This window comes from Thermobia domestica, chromosome 3 (genome assembly GCF_964235325.1).
Source record: "Thermobia domestica chromosome 3, izTheDome1.hap1.1, whole genome shotgun sequence".
Classification (NCBI taxonomy): Eukaryota; Metazoa; Arthropoda; class Insecta; order Zygentoma; family Lepismatidae; genus Thermobia; species Thermobia domestica.
Window position 1 is genome coordinate 54,226,952 of NC_137456.1, and position 22,144 is coordinate 54,249,095.

The 22,144-nt window shown below is 35.9% G+C and overlaps 1 protein-coding gene across 2 annotated transcripts in view; it reads right to left on the reverse strand.

Annotated features, from left to right (window-relative positions):
- The window catches only part of LOC145680389 (NFX1-type zinc finger-containing protein 1-like), an 84,117-nt gene that overhangs the window by 23,214 nt on the left and 38,759 nt on the right, over nucleotides 1-22,144 (reverse strand). For both annotated transcript variants that reach the window (XM_081750829.1, XM_081750828.1), the window contains exons 6-7: nucleotides 15,456-16,716; nucleotides 9,949-10,114 (exon numbers count right to left, since the gene is read on the reverse strand). In XM_081750829.1, coding sequence (XP_081606955.1) covers nucleotides 9,949-10,114; nucleotides 15,456-16,716 — 1,427 coding nt within the window. The remainder of the gene's footprint in view (nucleotides 1-9,948; nucleotides 10,115-15,455; nucleotides 16,717-22,144) is intronic.

Below are 22,144 nucleotides of genomic sequence, written 5' to 3' on the forward strand. Positions count from 1 at the left end.
TACGTATAATGTAATGTGTAGTGTCAAAATCATTAATACAACTTAATATCGTGCCGTTACACGAGGTAACACAAACACGTATTGCTTCCCGTACTCTGGGTCAAACAGGTTGGAAATGGTGGTTGGGGCAGGTAAACTTCGTGCGTGCCTTTTGGCGCGGGACCAGTATGCAATAAAAACGGTATTATTGCATAATGGACTCGGGCGGAGTAAAGCTGGGGGACGTGCAAAGCAAACAATAGTGCAAGATGCTATTATGTCCTTTTGTTGGCTAATAAAACGTTACTTTTCCTAACCACTAAAGCCAAAATAAAAACCAGTACGAAAACACTATACAATCACTCACCGCCAGCCTGTATAATAATACTAAAAATAACAAAAAATGCCCAACAAAAAATAAACCACAAATCGCTATAAAATGTTATTCCCTCTTGGGGAATTCAACCAGGCACCGCTACAATATATATATATATACATATACATGGTTCAGGAAAGTTGCTTCTGAACCATGTACTACATATAGACTATTGCTTTGGAGATAGAACTTGTTCATGGCGGATTCAATTATATAGAGTTCTCAGCAGAATATATCTACAGTATGGGCATTCATTATTTGTTCTCCAAGGGTGAATCTGGATTCTCCATCAAAATTTGACGAAAGGTAAAATTCTACCATCAGTAGTTCATTGTCTAGGACATGAATAAATGTTTATCAATTAACTCAACAGGAGATGCGAGATACCTCTCTATGTCGTGTTTGCATTAGGCTTTCTGATACCTTCATCATGTGTTGTCAGCTACTGATTTCTTTCTGGTTATAATTACCAATCAATAAAATTTTTATTATTTTGAACTTTGGTAATTTTATATTTTATTTATTCAAATATTAATTAGCCTTTATGTTTCCTATTTCCTGCAATTTTTTCAGTTGCATATGCTCTATATATTAATAAGATAACTAGCAAGTGAAACTTAATGTATAGAACAGTTATTTCAAACAAAACAAAACAAAAAAAAAAAAAAACCTTCAAAAGATTACCTAACACATTGTCAGTGCAACACATGGCTCTCCACGGTGAATCGAACCCCGGACTACCACGTGACACTTTTTTTCTTTACTGTAATAAACACTATACTACTTCTCAGGAATATAAGAAAATAGGTTGTTTACAAAATAAATAAATGAAATAAATAGCACAGCACAAGAGGAATATTAATAAGAACGAATAAAATAGTACGTACAATCCCAGTACAAAGTTAAAAATATTAACATTCGAAGAACAAGTACACTTACTAGGATTTAAAAATACAATAAATTCTTGAGTAAAATACAAAGAATCAATCAAAATAATAGAAATTTTAAACAATCCAATAGACGACAAATGAAATGAAGAGTGGATAAACAGTGAAAAGGGGATTAAAAAAAAAAAAAAAAAGCTAAAAACACGCACACTAAGATTAGAATTCAGAAGTAAAATTGTCTGTCATATGGAAACAGAAACAATGGAATTCTTATCACGATATAGTCCCAGTAAACCACTTTAGAAGACAAAACATAGAGAACAAGGACATATATGATTGTGGGAATATACAAAATCCAGAATACACCCAATGGAGATGTGTCAACTTTATTGATTCTGAATAAATTAAATTAGGAAAAACAAACTAAGGGAAAAGAACATAACCAGATCTTTCTAGGACGATCAACATTTGAAAGACTATAATAAAAACATGTAATCAGTAGGGCATAGCGCAAAAGAACAAACAATTAGAATAATTAAATTGCCTACTATGAATAACTAAAATATAATAATTCTGGAAGCAACAATAAATAGTTTTGTCGATTATTAAGAGAATGTAATCACGTTTATAAGTATTAGTTTTATACTGAATTAGTTTTCATGATGTATGGTGTAAATCAATAGTGTTTAACATTAGTAAAACTGTACAAGTGGTAAATGCAAAGATAGTGCCAGTAAATTGATGAAAATAACCCCCCCCAAAAAAAACCGCAAACCAAACCACTTTGCGTAAGGGCCCATTTGTGGGCCTAAGCCTGCTCTAGCGCCATCTGCTAGCGACCGGCTGAACTACGTCCAGCTGCGACGCTTTGTCCCTAACAGGCGCATCAGGAGCTTTCTGGACTTAGTGGCTGTCACGTCTTTTTACGTGAATCCCCAGTTTGCCTCATGACTGGGTGGACGCCGAAAATTGAGATGCATCAGCCGGGAATCGAACCTGGGACCACGCGAACATGAGCTCAACGTTCTAACCACTAGACTACGGTGTCTCTTAAATTGATGAAAATAAAACAGCTGAAAAACCGAAGTGAAATGAAGTCCAGTAAATAAATGTATATGGGAAGTGAAAAATTAAGTTGAAAAAATATAGTGAATAAGCAGAAGTATAGTGAAACCGAATGGTGTAAATTAGTAAGAGAAAGTAAAAGAAAGAAATAACCGGAGAAAACATATGGAAAAAGAAGAAACAAATCAAAAATGGGAATACAAAACATAAAGTACGACAAGAAACCTGAAAAACTTAGAAAAGAGAGAAACCCAGTGAGAAACATGATAAAATGGAAATGAAGGCAACCCATCCAAATGAGAGAAATGATACATAGAAGATACAAAGAAAAAAATACAAGGAAAGATAAAGACCTGTAAAAACCAAAGAAATAGAACAAAGACTAAGCACAAAAGACTAAACATTATTTAATAATGTATTACTTTTTTTTTATGAAATCTATTGTTGTGGATGGCGTATACTGATGATGTAAATTTAATAGAGAATGATAAGAGAACAATAGGAAGAAATGCAGAGGTCTTATTAAACGTTTGCAGGGACATGGGTTTAGAAGCAAATGCAGAGAAAACTAAATACATGGAAATGCGTCGGGACCGTAATAAAGCAAATTATGGATGTGTTAAAATATCAAATAATACTTTTGATAAAGTGGACACTGACAAATGTCTAGGATCAATATTAACAGAAGAAAACCATATTCACAAAGAAATTAAATGGCGACTAAAAGCAGGGAATTCGTGTTATTATTCTGCTCAAAATCTCTTGTCAACGCGAATTCTGTTGAGGAATTTGAAGCTTAAAATATATAAAACAATAGTTATGCTTGTTGTTCTGTATGGTTGTGAAACATTGTCGCTTACTCTAAGGGAAGAACGTAGACTCAAAGTATTTGAGAACAAGATTCTGAGACGAATATTCGGATCCAAGAGGAACGGCAATGGGAAATGGCGGGAACTTCATAAAGAGAAACTACATAATTTATACGGTTTACGATGTTAGGGTCATCAAATCTAGGAGGCTCAGGTAGGCAGGTCATGTAGCCAAGATGAAAGAAAGTAGGAACGCTTTCAAACTCTTAACCAGTCTTGGGAAGTAACGTAACGCAAGTAACGCGTTACTTTTTCAGTAACGTTTCCTAGGAACGCGTTACATTTTCTCCAAAGTAACTGTAACGGTAACGCATTACAAATTTTCAAGTAACGTACCTAGTTTGCGTTACTTTTTTCGCGTTACATTTCGGATGAGTAACTACAATATATGTATATTTTTCCGGAAACAAACGCTTCTTCCCTGTAAGTGAGTTTCCCAGAATTGAACAATGGAAAATTAACTACGTATGTCAGTGACCGACAATCAGTCACCAACACACAAAGGAACAGATATGATCATAGTGCCACTTGCTGTTTTTGCAAGATGAGGACAGCCTCAGGGAAATCACGTGTACTGATTGCAAGCACCTGGAAGATTTTGTCGTAGATTTTGACATCTCCAAATCAATACATTCAGTGAGTGAACTACGAGTGCAATGGTACCGCAAGGGCGCCGATTTCTTTGTAAATTTGGGGGGACCCATTCAGATGCAGAAAGCATATATGAGGATTTTAAGACAAATTGCATTCAAATTATGCCAAATATTGTAAATTTACAAATACAATGAGGGGGCCCACATGAGCTTTAAGGGGGGGGACTCGGCCTCCCCATGATCGGCGCCATTGGGTACCGGTAGTCTTATTTTACTAATTTTTGAGTTTTACGTCTCACAGTTATGCCGGTTACGCTAAAGGAGACGGTGATCATGAGAGATGAATGAAATGGTGGAATGAAGAAAGTGGAAGGAAACGGGAGTACCCCGAGAAAACCCACGCACACGGTGTTTGTCCACCACAAAGTTCACTTGGCGGTACTTTGATTGGTGTTGTTTCTATAAAGATGGAGAACTAAAATATTTTATCGTTCGAATGTTTGAAAGAATACTTTTGCTTAAAAGCTGAAGATGATGGTGTACAGAATATAAAAGTAAAGTTATGCTCCAGCAGGAAATATTTATCAACAACTAGGGTCCCGTAATTAACGATGTACAGCAACGGGTTAATATGGATAAACTGTGTTCTGATGAGCAGGCCTACTTTATTGATGTAATGTTGATGGTATGTAATATTAGAGTTCTTTTAGATCAGTTCGCGTATCCTAAAGTCCCGTTGATTATAGTTTGGAACAACTAACTTTAAAAGCATGTATCGATTTTAGAGTTACTGGCAAGTTTTCATTCACCCTCAGTTCATCTGTTCTAATTTTATTAATTGTAGTGTAATGTTTCTCTATATTCTGTATTTTAAATTTTATATAACATTGTTATTATTATATAATTAGTTTAGCAGAATAATATAGGCAACCATTTTTTCTAACGCATAGGGATGGACACGAGTTAAGCTAAACTCGACTTGAATCAAGCCGAGTTTTGAGTCGAGTCAAGGGTAATATTCTCGAGTCGAGTTCCGAGCCGAATTCACTGTTTTTGGCGTTGAGTTTCGAGTCGAGTCGAGTTTGATAAGTGGCTCACTCGTTTTGAAATTATATAAATGGCTCGCCCGTGTAACGTGGGTTCCTGTCACCACGGCATGGCGCGTCCTCAGGTTGCGGATCGAGGAGAAGGCCTCTAGATACAGAGGTTAGCTGCGAATATACTGAATAAGCAGTCGCGGACATACGACTAGGAGTGGTCCTCCAGCTTGGGGGTTTGGGTAGGGCTTACCTCATCCTGTAAAAAAAAAAAGCACTTGTTCAGAAATATTCACAAAAGCCTCGGACAAGGACTGATAACTTGGCACGACCTCAGCAAAAGAAAATGGACATGAGATTTGGAACATGGAATATTAGGAGTCTTTATAGGGCAGGCGCGTTAAAATCCGTAACGAGTGAGTTAGAGAAACACAGGATGGACGTAGTAGGAGTTCAGGAAGTTAGGTGGGATGGAAATGGATCTGTGAATTCCGGAAATTTTACGTTCTTTTACGGGGAAGGAAATAAAAATCACCAGTTAGGAACAGGGTCTTTCGTTCATAAACGTATATTACCAGCAATTAAACGGGTTGAATTTGTTACTGACAGACTTTCTTTTATTACTCTTAAGGGGCGGTGGTGTGATATTATTGTTTTAAATGTACACGCCCCAACTGAAGACAAGGATGACGATATAAAAGATAGTTTTTACGAAGAAGTGGGACGGATATTTGACCAACTCCCGCGATACCATATGAAAATTCTATTAGGGGATTTCAATGCGAAGGTAGGACGAGAGGATATTTTCAAACCGATTATAGGGAACGAAAGTCTGCATAAGGAAAGTAATGACAACGGTGTTAGACTCGTGAACGTTGCAACATCCAAAAACCTAATCGTGAAGAGTACAAAATTCCCACATCGGGACGTTCATAAATACACTTGGACATCACCAGACGGGAAAACACATAATTAAATTGATCACGTTTTAGTAGATAGAAGAAGGCAATCTAGCATAATTGATGTCCGGTCGTTTAGAGGGGCTGATTGTGACACTGACCACTACCTGGTAGCAGTGATAATACGAGAGAGGTTATCGTTGAATAAAGGTAATATCCATTGTTCGAAAACGGAGAGATTCAATTTAAAGAAATTAGAAGAGAGCCAGGTAAGAGAGAAATACCAGATTGAAGTTTCGAATAGATTCTCGGCTTTAGAAGATTCGGAGTGCACTAGTGTTGAGGATACCTGGATTGAAATTAGGGATAGCATTAAAATTTCAGCAAAAGAAAAATTGGGACACGCGGAAATACGTAGGAACAAACCATGGTTCGACCAGGAATGCATAAAACTAGCAGAGAAGAGAAAACAGGCAAAATTATGCTGGCTACAAAATCCGAATGAAACAACTACACAAAATTTCGCAGATATCAGGCGGGAAACTTCCAAAACTTTTAGAACAAAGAAACGCGATTTTCTGAAAGCTAAAATTAAGGAACTTGAGGATAATAGTAAAAATAAAAACATCCGGGACATGTATAAGGGAATCAACGAATTTTAAAAAAGGCTATCAACCTCGTGCTTATATATTAAAGAAAGCTGACGGTACAGTTCTCACTGACACGGATAGCATATTAAATAGATGGAAAGATTTCTTTGACGACTTGCTTAACACGCAACCAAAAACTAGTGTGCGTGGAGAAAAGGAGATACACACCGCAGAACCGTATATTTCAGAAGCCAACCGAATAGAAGTAGAAACCGCTATAAAGAAATTAAACAAACACAAATCTCCGGGTGTAGATGAAATTCCGGCTGAGTTAATTTTAGCTGGAGGCGAAAAACTGTGGAACAAGATACACAAACTCATCCTCTTTATCTGGATCAAGGAAGAATTGCCACAAGAGTGGAAAGAATCAATTATTGTTCCAATTCACAAGAAAGGCGACAAAACTGACTGTAATAATTATCGAGGCATTTCTCTTCTGTCAACATTCTATAAAATCCTTTCAAATATTCTATTAGCAAGATTGACCCCATACGCAGATGAAATTATTGGATATTATCAGTGCGGATTTAGACTTAATCGATCAACTATCGACCAAATATTTACCATTCGCCAAATACTCGAAAAAAGTGGGAATACAATACCCCGGTACGTCAACTATTTATTGATTTTAGAAAGGCGTACGACTCGGTTAGGAGAGAAACATTATACAACGTTCTTACAGAACTTGGAATACCGAGAAAGCTAATTAAATTAATTAAGATATGTTTAAATGAATCCCAAAGTAAAGTCCGGGTAGGAAAATTTTTGTCCACGAGCTTTCACGTAGAAAATGGCCTGAAACAAGGAGATGCGTTGTCGCCATTATTATTTAACTTTGTTCTGGAATACGCTATATGGAAAATCAAAGATAGCAACCAGGGCCTAGAATTGGACGGTATTCACCAGGTTATGGCATATCCTGATTATGTAAATTTAATAGGAGATGATAGGAGAACAATAGAAAGAAATGCAGAGATCTTATTAAACGCTTGCAGGGACATGGGTTTAGAAGTAAATGCAGAGAAAACTAAATACATGGAAGTGCGTCGGAACCGTAATACAGCAAATTATAGATGCGTTAAAATATTAAATACTTTTGATAAAGTGGATAGTTTCAAATATCTAGGATCAATATTAACAGAGGAAAATCATATCCACGAAGAAATTAAATGTTGATTAAAAGCAGGGAATTCGTGTTATTATTCGATTCAAAATCTCTTGTCGTCGCGACTTCTGTCGAGGAATTTGAAGCTTAAAATATACAAAACGGTAATCATGCCTGTTGTTTTGTATGGCTGCGAAACATGGTCACTTACTCTGAAGGAAGAACATAGACTGAAAGTATTTGAGAACAAGATTCTGTGACGAATATTCGGACCCAAGAGGAACGGGAACGAGGAATGGCGGAAACTTCATAACGAGGAACTACATAATTTATACGGTTTACCCAACATTGTTAGGGTCGTCAAGTCTAGGAGACTTAGGTAGGCGCGTCATGTAGCTAGAATGGAAGAAAGTAGAAACGCTTTCAAAGTCTTGACTAGAAGACCAATCTAAAAACGACCATTAGGAGGACCTAGGCGCAGATGGAAGGACAATATTAAGATGGATCTCGCAGAGATTGGAATACAATGTAGAAACTGGATGCAGTTAGCTAAGGGTAGAAGTCAGTGGAGAGCTTTTGTGAACGCGGCATTGAACCTCCGGGTTCCATAGGTCATAGAGTTAGTTAGTTAGTTTATAAATGGCTCGCTCGTTTTGAAATCATGGCCTGATTACCTTGGAAAGCGAAAGCCATGAGAAATGTAAGCTAAGCAGTAAAATGGGATACTTTTAGTGTTGCTTACGAGAGGGGACATTGCTTGCATCTAGTCTCGTCTCGATAGCGAGACCACAAGAGATATTTTATAACATGCTCAGCTCGGCTCGGCACAACTGAGCCGATGGCTCGAGCCGGCTCGCTTGGGGTGAACCATCGGCTCGCGCTGCCTTGGTTGGGATGAGCCATCTGCTCGGTTCGGTTCAACTGAGCCGAGGGCTCTAGCAGAGTCGGTTGAGTGAGCTGTTGGCTCGGTTCACTTTCGGTTCGGGTCGATAGTGAATGAGCTGTGAGCCGAGCTGCTTGAGTCGTTGACGATTCTTAACCCTGGCCGAGCAGTTTTGAAGATATTTGGCCAGTGCCCTATAACTTTTAACAATGTTTGGCTCGCGCCCGAATACTTAACCTAGATCCTCAACCCAAATTCAGAAGCTCGAGAACAATGTCCTTGACGCCTAGACTTCACGATTACTGAGGTTGGCAGTCAACTAGTTTTTCAATATTCAAATACAAACCACCTATCTTTCATGTTTATACAGTGTTATTATAATTAATTAATTAATAACATAAGTAGTAGTAGTACTCAAAACTACACACCGGATTTGGCTCGACTCGACTCGAAAGTCAACCCACATTTGAGTCGAGTTGGATGAAATTTTTCTAGCCGAGTTCTCGGGTCGAGCTCAAAGATGTCTGTTTCAAGTTTCATAGAAAACTCGCTCGTGCCCATCTGTACAAGTAACGCAGAATGACATTTTAGTCAATGTTACATAATTTGAAAATGTTCATAAAGCTGTCAAATAAAAATTTGTCCTTGCATTTATATAAAGCGATTCAGAACGTGCAATAATAATAATAATAATAATAATAATAATAATAATAATAATAATAATAATAATAATAATAATAATAATAATAATAATAATAATAATGATGATGATGATGATGATGATGATAATAATAATAATAATAATAATAATAATAATAATAATAATAATAATAGCGGTAGTAATAGTAGTACTGAAACTTGAAGTAATAACTTTTTCTTTCACATATTTAAAGTTTCAGACCTAAAAGTAACGCGTTACTTTCGAAGTAAAGTAACAGTTACTTTTTTGGGGCAAGTAACGCGTTACATTTTAAGGGAAAGTAAAGTAACTTGTAACGCGTTACATTTTTACAAGTAACTTATCCAACACTGCTCTTAACTGGAAGAAAAATCGGAAAACGACCATTAGGAAAACCTAGGCGCAGATTGGAGGACAATATTAAGATGGATATTGCAGAAATAGGAAAGCAAAGTAGAAACTTGTTCCAATTGAATAAGGATAGAAGTCAGTGGAGAGCTTTTGTGAATGCGGCATTGGACCTTCGGGTTCCATAGGCCATAGAGTGTTAGTTAATGTGTTGTTGTGGTGATGACAGAAGTTAAATAAAATTAAATAAAGAAAAATAATAAAGATAAAAGAGCATGAATTATCATATCCGGTAACGCGTTAGGAAATCTTTCACTCTTAGCTAACGGGAAGTATATCACAAAGAGAGGAGATGAAAACGAAAAAAAATGTAGTTTACCGACAATAACGAGAGCAAAAGCTGTAGCATCTGCTTTATAATAAACCGTGTACTAACAGTGAACACCAGAGGAAGGTGAAGGTTTAAATAAATAATATTTTTTGGGAAAAAAAACTTCTGCAATCCCATGCTTAAATAACTAATGAAGTAAAGTTTAATTATTTTTACTAATTAATGTTCAGAAGAAGTATAAACCTACCTGTGGCCACATAATAAAATACGATTGCACTGTTCCATACAGGGCATATGAATTCGTCCTTGGAAGCAGTCTCGACAAGACCCCTTGCACAGATGTCCACAATTCAAAGTACTTTCACATGCATTGTTACATCTAGCAACCAATTCTTCAGGTTGAGGTATGGCTTCTATAATAGTCAACAATATATAGTTTTTGTTACTAACATATCATATCATATATAATACAAGGAAAAAACAAGAATCATATTGAATATAGTATTAAGTAAATGAAGAGTCGCTAAATAAAGAATGTTTAATGAAAACTTCTTTATCCCTGTAACATATTTCACGAATTTCTTTGTCCCTGTAACACAGAGTATAAAATTCCGTCTCACAAACGAAGAGGCTGTAACATTAAGTAAACCGTATCTGGAACATCAGAAATAATTCCCGTCAGCAGCAACCATCTTCTCTAACGTTAAGTTAAAATATGGATCCTACCGGGATGTGATCTCAAGTCGTTCAGTGAATGAGTACCCCGTCGAGGGTACGGAACCGTCATCCCTTTTCTTTCCTCCGAAAGTTGTACTAAGACATGACGACGAATGGTTGAATATGTAAATCATTTTTTTTTTACAGATTAGAGTCTGTTCACAACCTCTGAACACTGTACCTATTGTCTAGTTAAGTAATATCGAGCGTATCTATGTGGTGGATAGCGAAAACCCATGTAGTGTGTTCCGCAGAATTAATGCTGGTGTGAATTGTGGCATATTAATGGCCTATAATTCAAGTACACGAGGGAGGTAGAGAATTCTCAGTGCATACGTGTCACCCTAGCTTCTGGGAAGGCAGGAATGTTCCGGTTATCCTAAGAGGACGGCACCCACCAGTACCAATCACAGTCACCATGATTCTGTATGTGAATGCACGATTACCCTTGGCACCTGCTTATAGATGAGAACTTCAGGGATGGTGTCGGAAAATATTGCAGTGGCAAGGTTAATTAAAGATGTTGATATTTAATGTTTCTATATAGGACACAGCGACAATCGTGTCTACGGCGAGTGACATAGAGTGAGCAGAAAAACTCAGCATATGAATCACATTCGCCATACGAGACTCATATTTAGAATTCAGGTATGGGTTATAACATACACATTCCTCTTGGTTATAGTCATACTTCAAGAAAGTGTTAACTAATGTATTGTACATTGTGATATCGTCAATACTGACCGTCAAACTTATCTGGACTTTTTGCAGTACCATCTTCCAGCAAGATAACGAGCGTCACACACCAATAAGGAATATTGTGCTCTATTTGGTATACACCTTTTACCCTGAGTTGCTAAGTCTCTGGATCTAAGTCCTATCAAGAGCGTGTGGGACTGATGGAACGACTCCTGACCACTAGTCAAGCTCAAGCAACGCATCATCCAACTACGCCAAGATCTACCCCTAGCGTAGTGGAATATCATACCCTAGACATATATTCAGATTATTTACGACCGACTACCTACCACAGCAGCTGTTTGTATGACTGCTCGGGGAGGTTTGCATGTGCTATTCAAGTGAGTTGTGGATTTTTTTTTATTACCTGTATAATATATTTACCGGTAGGGTGTCCAAGAGGCGATATGTTTCTATCACTACCATGGACTATCTCCTTTTCGTATGCCAACTTAAGGTATGAATTCCTATTGTAAACTCTTTAGATTAGATTAGATTAATTAATCATTCTCTGGACCATGTTACGTGTACATTTGTACAAAATGGTATAGAACTCATCAGTACAATATTAAGAACAAATTCAATGCTCTTGTTTTCAACAACTTGTGAAAATAGATGTAGGCAAAACCAATTCTACAATCTATATAATAATAATATATATATGAACTTAATTACTAATTAATTACTATATATTTGTATTTACTATCTAGTATATACAATCGGAATTTAATGACTTTTAGAAGTTTCAAAATTTGCTGTTAAAATATTCATTTACAGTATAAAATGTGCTTTTTAATAGCATTTTGCGAACTGAGTTCACAAAGAAAATCTTTCCATGACTATTTTTTATGTACCTAGGTAGTTTATTATGCAGTCTTACATCCATATAGATATGTGATTTTCCGTATGCAGAAGTTCTATGATACACAGTAGATAAGTTGTCTTTTCCACGCGTAAGGTAGTTGTGAGTATCACCATCTCTTAATATTATCCAAATGATCCCAAGTAATTTTGAGAAGTTCAAATATGTATGAAGAAGGAACTGTCATCATATTCAATTATTCAAATAGTTTCTGCGTTTTTGGTGATTTAGTAATGATTCTTAAGGCACATTTTTGTTGTTTACATATATTCTGAAGCTTCGGCGAAGACTCCCAGAAGAAATTCCGTATTTGATATGAGAATAGAAATGGTGTGGTACAGGGATAGAATTGATTGCGGATTTCAGTATTGATTGCGGATTTAGAATTGGGACTAGAATTCGTATTACATACATAGCCTGGGGTAATTTACTGCTTAGTTTCTCTACGTGTTCTTGCCATCAAAAATTATGATCTAGATACATACCTAAAAATTTTACAGTATTAGTAAATGTACATACTTCATTAGTCAATGGTACTTGTGGGAGTTGGTGGGGTTGCTATGCATATATAATGTCCCTTCTGCTAACCTAATTTTTTTTTCTTTTCCTTTTTTGTGGCCCCACGTAGAGTAGTCACTGATACTCTCGCCTTTGGTGTAAGCAGTTCCGGGTTCGATTCCCAGTGGGAACGCTCGGTCGAAAAGGTGTAACAACTTTCCCACGCCAGCCATCTTGAGTAAGGTTTTTCCTTATTCACAACTAGGTAAATGCCGGGATAGTACCTAACATAAGGTTCCAGGACGCTTCCTTCTTTCCTCCGATAGTGTGCTCCCCGAGGTATATCATCCCTCATACGTGACTGACTTAAGGGCATAGGTGTCGGTAATGCTCAGGGATATGTGTAAATAGATGTCTTTTCCTATTTTTGATGCTGAAAAATATTTTCACAAACTTATGAAGAAAAGTTGAAGTGTAATTCTATACAGGGATATAAATGTTGGTTGGTTAACGTATTCAACCAAGAAATTAAAAGTTTAATAACGTATTAAATCAGTATGACCTGCAAACTATTCTCAAGGTATCTACTCGTCAAAGTAAAATGGTTCTTTACCGAATTATTACTGCACAAAGTAATTTTAAACATTAATTTGAAATTAATGAGCTTAGGTTCTTCGATTATGAAAAGTCGTTTATTGTAAAATGGTTACTCATAAATATTTAAGAAGATCTAAAACTAGTAATGAGAAATTCAAGAACTTTTCAATTATATATTTTTTTAATATTATCTCATGAACCTTGGAACACTGTGTATGACCTATTCAGCTAATAACAAATTCATTTCTTTTTTAAAATACTGTTCTGCGTAATTTTACGATTGCCTTCTTATTATCATTACATAAAAAGTTCTAGTACGAATTCTGCAAGGAAATGGCTCACGAGAGGAGTAAAAAAAATCTAAGCAGAATGTTGTATTTTATAGTAAAATTAAGAAACCTTTTATAACTTTACCAGCTGAACTTAGTACCCATATAAAAAATATACAAAAGAATATGACTCGTGCAGCAAAATAATCCATAATGATAATACCGTATAATAAATAGATATGAATATAAAATAAAAGATGCTGGAACGTAATAAGCAAATCAACGAAGAGCAATTCAGTGAATGAAATATCGCAAGTAAAATACAGGAATAATACTTTCGATAATAGTATCATTGCATTGCTGAAGTTTTAAGCGATTATTTTTTCTTAATACAGTCATGGAGCTGACGTTTCCTAACACTTCAGACTTCCTGTTGACTCATTCCATATTCACTTACTTACGCATTCCGTATCTCTTGTCTACTTTGGACCCTTTTTTTTTTACGTCAGGGCATATCTGAGAATTCTGCTGGGATTATGTATGGGAAGTATGCTTTTTAAATAATCCACTTGCATTTTTGGATGGCATATGTGTGATTTCATTTACACGCATAGGGACCGCAACTTCACGGTTTCTCATGTTCGGAATAAGGAGTGTTGCAATGTAGCTTTTCCACGCTTTCGTATGCACTTTTCACCATAGGTCCATATGAACTTAGTTTGTTGTCTTGGTGTCATGAATTACCTCCCAAACGTTGCCGGTGTTGTTTGAAACATCCTGTATAAAATAGTTGTCTAGATTAGATTTTAGATTACAAGTTACACTTTTCTTTAAAATTTCTAATGTCTCCATTCTTGGAGCACTTTTCCATTTATAGTACATAAACGAGGATCTCGTCCACTTTATGTATTTTCAACATATTGTGCTATATCCCAATTATGTGAATATTTTAATAACAGGCTACAATATACTAGACTCAGAAAATAAGAAAGTAATCTGGCATACATTGTTGAGCGTTTGACAAAATGGGAGTCTCAAAATTAACTGATGATTATCGTCGCCTCCCTTAGCTTTGATATACTATCATAAGATGTTACGCTTTAAAAAAGAGCATATAAATTTATTATATCTAAACATTCCTCTACTAAAAATCAGTGTCCATCCGACATCCAGTAAGCTATACAGTATATTGCCGATTCACTTAAAACTTGTTCAAGCTAGAGTTATTCACGGTTCTGTGTAACAAAAGGTATTAGGATGCTCATGAGTATTTAATTGATATTATGTAAAATGAATGTAATACAAGTGATATTCAACTACCTTAACATTCTTGCTGCCGCGTGTACCACTGGTGGGGCTGCGGTGGCTCGGTACTAGAGCGTTCACCTTTGGTACATGGGGTCCTTGATTCGAACCCAGCTCGCGCCTAGTAAACTTTGTGGTGGACAAACTCGGTGTGTGTGGTTTTTCTCGAGGTTCTCCCGTTTCCTCCCACTTTCTTCATTTCACCATTTTATCCATTTCTCAACATCACCGTTGACGTAAAACTTAAAGATTTCTTTCATTTCATAAAGATTTGTTTATCACCGGTGGACACGTCGAATCCTTTTTTATGGGCCACGTGTACTACTCGTGGTACACGCACCTGTTACTTTTCTAAACTGCACGATTCACTAGTGGACATGAACTCAATAAAGTTGAGTATAGATTCTAGTAAAAATGTCCTCTCAATGAAATACTAATATATACATGGCAACGGCTTTTTGGAAAGGAATATAATTATTGCTACGTTTAAAATAAAGGTGAAAACATGCTGATCGCACAAAGTTAAAAAAAAAAAAAAATGTTAGCCTGAAGGCAATATTTACTATAAACTCACCCAGAAGTGAGAATTTAGGTTTATTTATATAAGTTCTATATAGTGATATCTGAATTACTATTTACAACAAGGATGAATAATGACTGAATGAATGAAAATTAGAAATTGTGACTGAAATATAATACACGTACCTCAAAGTAAATTGAGACGGTACCATACTTTTAAGAATGCGTTAAATAATAAGATAGACTTACCATGCGATTTCTCATAGCATAGCAATGGCACTGAATGACTGCATGGGGCCAGTATTTTTACATCCAATTCTTCTGTGCATAGTAGAGTACACTTTAGCCTACATGGTTCTTTGCACTTGTGTCCACATGGAAGAATCTTTTTGCACTGTTCCATGCACATCTCTCGCAGTGGAAATTCGCAGCATCTAATTTTAATCTTATGTCCACATTCGACAATTGTTTTCTCGACTTCAATGTCGCAATTGCCACATAGTTCATAGCAAAACTTTTGGCATACGTGACCACAGGGTCGTTGCTTGTTACACTGTTCCATACATTTTGTACGAGACGGGTCTTTACTACAAGCGAAATTATTGATGTGGCTACATTTTGAAAATTTCTTCTTGACTTCAAACGTACACTGACCACAATCTTCCCAACATTTTTTCCTGCACATGTGGTTCATGGGACATTTCCGCATACAAGGTTCTTGGCACTTAAATCGCGTGTGTTCTTTATCATCTAGTGGGTGACACTTCCGGTTACACTTATGACCGCAGGAAAGCGTGAAACCACAGATGGAAGTACATTGCATCTTCATTATATCAGAATCACATAAAACTCGAACATTATGCCCGCAAAGAGGTAATGATTTTTCTACTATAATAGTACATTTGAACTTTTCTGGTGGAATACTACAGCGAACAACTGTCTGGTGACTACAGGGCAATGTTTTCTTAACCTCCACCATACACGGATTACAAGGTTCCCAACAAAACTTGTTACATTTCTCGTGTTTGTATACACAAAGATACCTGGTACATTTTTGCATACATCTATATAAGTTGTGAGTCTGATCTCGTGTATGACAGATATTTTTGCAAGAGTGACCACAAGGCAGGGTAAAATTACACAAGTCTGCACAACCTCCTGCTCCTAATTTAAAGAAATGTTCCTTTTTGGACACCATAGTTTGACGTTCATGTGTTTGACATTTTAAAGTTAAGTAAGTACCTAGAGCATTTTGTTGTCTCAATGTTCTTCTCACACATCTCCACAGACCACACTGCTTTGTCAACGTGTCGATATCCCCAATTATATACAGACCTTTCCGCGCACGGGATAGCGATACACAAACTCTATTTCGATCTTTCAAAAATCCTATTTCTCCTTCTGGATTACTTCTGACAAGTGATAACAAAATTATATCGTTTTCTTCGCCCTGAAAATTATCTATCACAGTGATTTTTACTCCTCGAAGCAGATCTTCTTTAGCTCGCTCCTAGAAAATAAATTTTAAAAGAATTATGTCCTATAAAGCTGGCAAACAAACTTTTATGTTTTTTTCCTTTATTTTTTAGATTCTTTTAAAATCTTTGCCTGGTCAGCTACATTTATAGTATGCATATTTATTAATGAAATACTAACCTTTAACTTCACATATATATAAGAAGAAAAAGAAATATATTTAAGATTATAGGAAATGAAGAAGCAATTTTAAATTCAGCATTGTGGTTTACACCTTATTTCTACAACGAGAAATAGGCTACATTTCTTTAATTAATCAGATAACTGACACAGTTCAAAAGATTTTACAACAGAGATTACTAATCCATATTCTTCTATTTCGATAATTTGAGCTCAGGTAAGCTTTATAGATTGTGGGCGCAGAATTAAAATAGTGAGTTTCTCATCCACAAATTAGTTAGCCTAAGACGTAAAAAGGAAAAAAAAAATGACTGTGTTACACGGAATTTCACCCATTCTCCAAGTGATTAGTGGAATATAAATTTCAGTTGGGTTTTGCTGTGAAAGAAGTTTAATAAAGGTTTCTTCTAAGGATAAAAATTTAACATTATGTGAGTCTACGAATCAATCTAAATATTCCTTAGTTATCACGTACTGATGATGATGACAAGCAGACATCGAAACGTATATGAATAAATAACGAGTGCCTACGTGGAGTTCAAGGTCAGTATTTTATCAATACATTTCTAGTATACAATATAAGTAGTCCTCCAAGCTAGTATAGTGGATAGCGCGTGCGTCTGTGGTGCATATAGTCCTGGATTTGATTCTAGGTGGGAGAATCAAAAAAAAATGTAAATTTCACAATTATTCACTTTCATTAATTATGCGTCTCCTTTAGCCTAAATAGCATAACCATGGGACGTTAAAGTAAAAAATTAATTTCATATTTTGTAAATTATGTAGGCGCATAAGAGGTTGATCCAAATTAACAAAATATTCGGTTACTTACCAATATATCCTCCCGTGGGAAAACTAAATATTCTCTAAATGTATCGGAACAATAAGTTAGTTCCGTTTTCAGTGGTAAGGTAACAAGGGTAAAAATTGATGAGAGAATTATGCTATGGAAAAAAGAATACATATCACCAAATAAATATAACGTGAGAAATGGATACTAAAAACAACGAGCAGAGCACAGCAGACGAATGAAAATAACATCTAGGCAGAGGCATCTGCCTATGAAACTCATTTTCTATTACAACTGCTTAAGGTCTGTTTAACAACCAACGTATTTCAATTTGAAAATTATTACATTTCCCAGAATGGTGGTCTAGCCATGAGGAATACACTATCTCCGATACTGTCCAACATTATTTTAATTCAGATAGAAACGTCTATTTTAAAACAGGATACATTTAGATATATATTAGATATTATCGTTATACCGATGACATTTTTATACTTGAAAGTGATGAAAATACTCTTTTACAAATATTTGATCAGTTTAATAATCAGCATGTTCAGCTGAAGTTTACTCTCGGCCGTGAATCTAATAACTGTCTTCCTTTTTGATATTTACTGATTACCCGATCACATAATAAATTTATAACAAAAGTATATCAAAAACTCACTGCAGGCAGTATTTACATACTATATCAACAGTCAGTCCACCCACCACTGTACAAGGCAAAGATTCGGAAGAATTTCTTTCCATAGGGAATTACTAATTTGTGATCGTCCAATTTTATATTAACCCTTTTAGGCTTTTTGGGAACTTTTGTTACCATGGCGTAATATCGTCTTTGATATCTTATTTAGGTTCTATAACAGGTATTTAAGCCGGGTTTATTTATTAGTCAAGGATGGACCACAGAACATCTCAGATGCGTTTTGGAACCGGATGGTCAACTTGGCGGCACCAAGTGGGGGCGGAAGGGCGTAACTTTTTTATTTTTTTAAGGCAAATTTCAAAAAATTTTCATGCCTTCAGTTTTTACGATCTTTGAATACGGTTTTTGTGTACCTTCGGGTATTTGTCTAATTTTTCTGAGATCCCTACGTGAAACCGGGTCTGGGCACGAAGGGTGCAATGTTCCGAGGCGATGAATTTTTCAGAAAAAAATTCCGGTTTTTCCCGATTTTTCCGATTCAGTATAAGATACGTACATGCGAGTATAAAGCTTATTATACTGAAGAAAATAACGTTTGAACCATGACTCTTGGATAAATAGTAATGACGCGGTGTTTTTTATAATATATATATATATATATATATATATATATATATATATATATATAGAGAGAGAGAGAGAGAGAGAGAGAGCGTAAATTCAGATTTTCAACAATTTTTTCCGCCCTTTGTTTTCAAGATACCAGATTGAAATTTTGCATACATACCATGTATATAACAATGTATTTTAAAAAAAATTCAGATCCCTACATCAATCAAGGCCTGGGTCAGAGGGACAAAGTGTTCTGGTTGGATTTCCAGAAATACTTCCGGGTTTTTTCCTAATTTTCCGGTTTAGGTGTATGATACCGACATGTGAGTGGCAATGTTGGAAAAGGCGTTATACTGAAGAAAATGGCGTTTGAACCATGATTCTAGGACAAATAGGAATGACGCAGTACATTTTTCAAGTATGTTCTTTATATACGTATATGTATATACATATATGAAAAAATGGATCACCTTCAGACTTTCAAAAATTTCTCCCGACCTCAGTTTTCAAGATACAAGAATGAAATTTTGTACACGTATTACGTACATAAGAACGTGTTTTTTTGAAAGAAATTCAGATCCCTACGTGAACCCAGGCCGGGCCAGAGGGGCACAAAAGTATCAAAACATTTTTTTTTCGAAAAATCCTTTTTTTATTGTTTTTTTAAATTTTTTTTTTATTTTCCCGTTTCTGGTGTACAATATGGACAAGCGAGTGGTTCCGTTGGAAAGTATGATCTATCCTGAAAAAAAAAAAGTATGAACCATGATCCTACGATAAATAGTAAGGAACCAGTAGCTGTTTGAGTGAAAGTCCAAAATTTACCTCAAAAAGTAGAAATCCTAAAAGGGTTAAATAGGACAAAGGACGGTTGTAAGCTGCGTACCTTACAAAAATAGCTTAATCGAATATGTAGATCCGTGCAAGTCCCTAAAACATTATTCTCAATGAAGAAAAAAACTTGGAAAGAAATTCCTTACTTTCCACAATTATCGACAAAAATTAAATTTATTCTTGCAAAGCATAACATTATATGCCTCCAATATTCCTCGAAAAAAAAAAAATAAATAAATATTTTCCACAAATACGCCATTTTCATCAGGATAGGATAGATAGGTGTAACGGAACCTTATGAACACTAACTTCCGTAACTGGGATTGGATTTCAATGATACTTTGTTGATACATTAAGTGCCTTAATACCGCGGTCCAGTTCGACGATGGGTGTCGTGGGTACAAGGGAGAGCTTACCCCCTTACCATATAGACATGGCAATGATTATGGAGCTAGAAAGACGGAACAAACGCTCGCAAGTTTTTGCACAACTGAACACAACAAAAGCGGACCTAATTGCTGAACCATGCGTAGTTTTTGAGATCTCGAATGAAACATATCAAAACATTTAAATTTTTCCGGGCTATGACCATCGTCAAACACCTGCTTCCTTCGCGTTTTTACCATATCTTTACTTTTTTCTCCATGTTAAATCAGTCATGATTTTTTTGTAATAGTTTATTCACATTCAGAAATACTTTGTGGCTTAAGCAGCAATTTTTAGCCGTTTGCCCTCCTGAGATATTACGCCCCAAACATATCACCAAAATTGCAAACTTCAACTTTCAGACCCCTATAAATCTATCATAGTTGTGGATATTCCTGCAGACTCTTTACATGCAATAGTATTCAGCGAAAAACTTATGAACCCCCACTTTATGCCATTCCAAATTACAGTTCCTTTAACCCTTATCCGGGAAACCGGGGCCTCCCAGGCCCAGTAGCTTCATTTTTCTAAAATTTCTCAATAACCATACATATTTCGAAGACATAAAATACTGAATTCTTCTATCTTTCGTTGAAGTTAAAATCATGAACATATCGAGTTGGTAAAGCTAATTTTTTTTTTTTTTTTTTTTTTAATTTGAAAATCTTTTCCTGACGTAACCCGGCAACCGAGGCCTAGGAGGCCCCGTATAACTTTAGTGAAATTCCTGTCAAATATTAGATCAAATTGTCACATAATTATATATTGAACACGTGACTATTGTAACCTTTAGTCGGAACAGTATGCGGCAACAGACATTGAATTTTGTGTATTCTGCACTTAAAATATATACTGGGCCTCACAGGCCCCGGTTGCCCGTTTACGTTACTAAAATGTCTTGCCCGGATAAGGGTTAAAAGTGTAATTTTCTGTATATTTCTAGTGATTTTATGTATTAGTTTGCAACCCTGCGTATTTATTTAGAAGCAAGAGTATATATATTTTCCATGTACCTCAGTCTCTCCTCTAAACATTTGTCTTTGTTTGGTGTTCGTCTGATATGTACGTCCTGAGCAACTGTAGTTTTCGTAAACGCTTGCACATGCAAAAATTGACATTCCACCTACAACAAAGATGGCCGCCATTCAGGAATACTTGTACATACGACAACGTGAATAATGTTATAGACCTTCTCATATACAAGGTTCATCACACTCCAACTTCTATCATTTTCGGAGATATCGAGCAACCATTTTCGCCATCTTTGGACGACTTCAGATGGATTGACCCCATTCTTTATCCATAAATATAAACCAGCTTTAAATCTGGATGCTGGTAATATTGATAAAATCTGGCTTCCTACCTTTGATGTATATTTTGGATCTGGCAATAGTGATGTAAAATAGACACCTCGCTTCTTTCAACCCAGCTTGTTCTTTCATTCGTCCACTGTGCTCTGCTCGTTCTTTTTGGTATCCATCTCTCACGTATTTATTTGGTGGTATGTATTCCTGTTTCCATACCATAATTCTCTCATCCACTTTTATCTTTGTTACCTCACCACTGAAGACGGTACTAGCTTATTCTGATACGTTTCGAGAAGATTTAGTTTTCCCACGGGAGGATATATTAGTAAGTAACAAATTTTTTATTAATAAGTATAACAGTAAGTTCGCCATGTCTACATATGAGACTACTATAAACATGTCTACATATGAGACCACACCTCTGCTACAGACAACCAACGATATAACATTCCTGATTAGAGGTAAACAAAAATATTCAGTATGAAAGCTGTCTGTCATAATAGAAATTGAATAATTAGTGATAAAGTTGTTAAGATAGAAGAAGGTTTGGGCATAGGATGTTGCTGAAGTGTAGTAATAGCGGCTAACATAATAAACAGATAGCGAAAAAAAGTGGTTGAGGAAGAAGGGAACAGGTTGTTACTATTCTGCTGGTATGTAGATTACTATT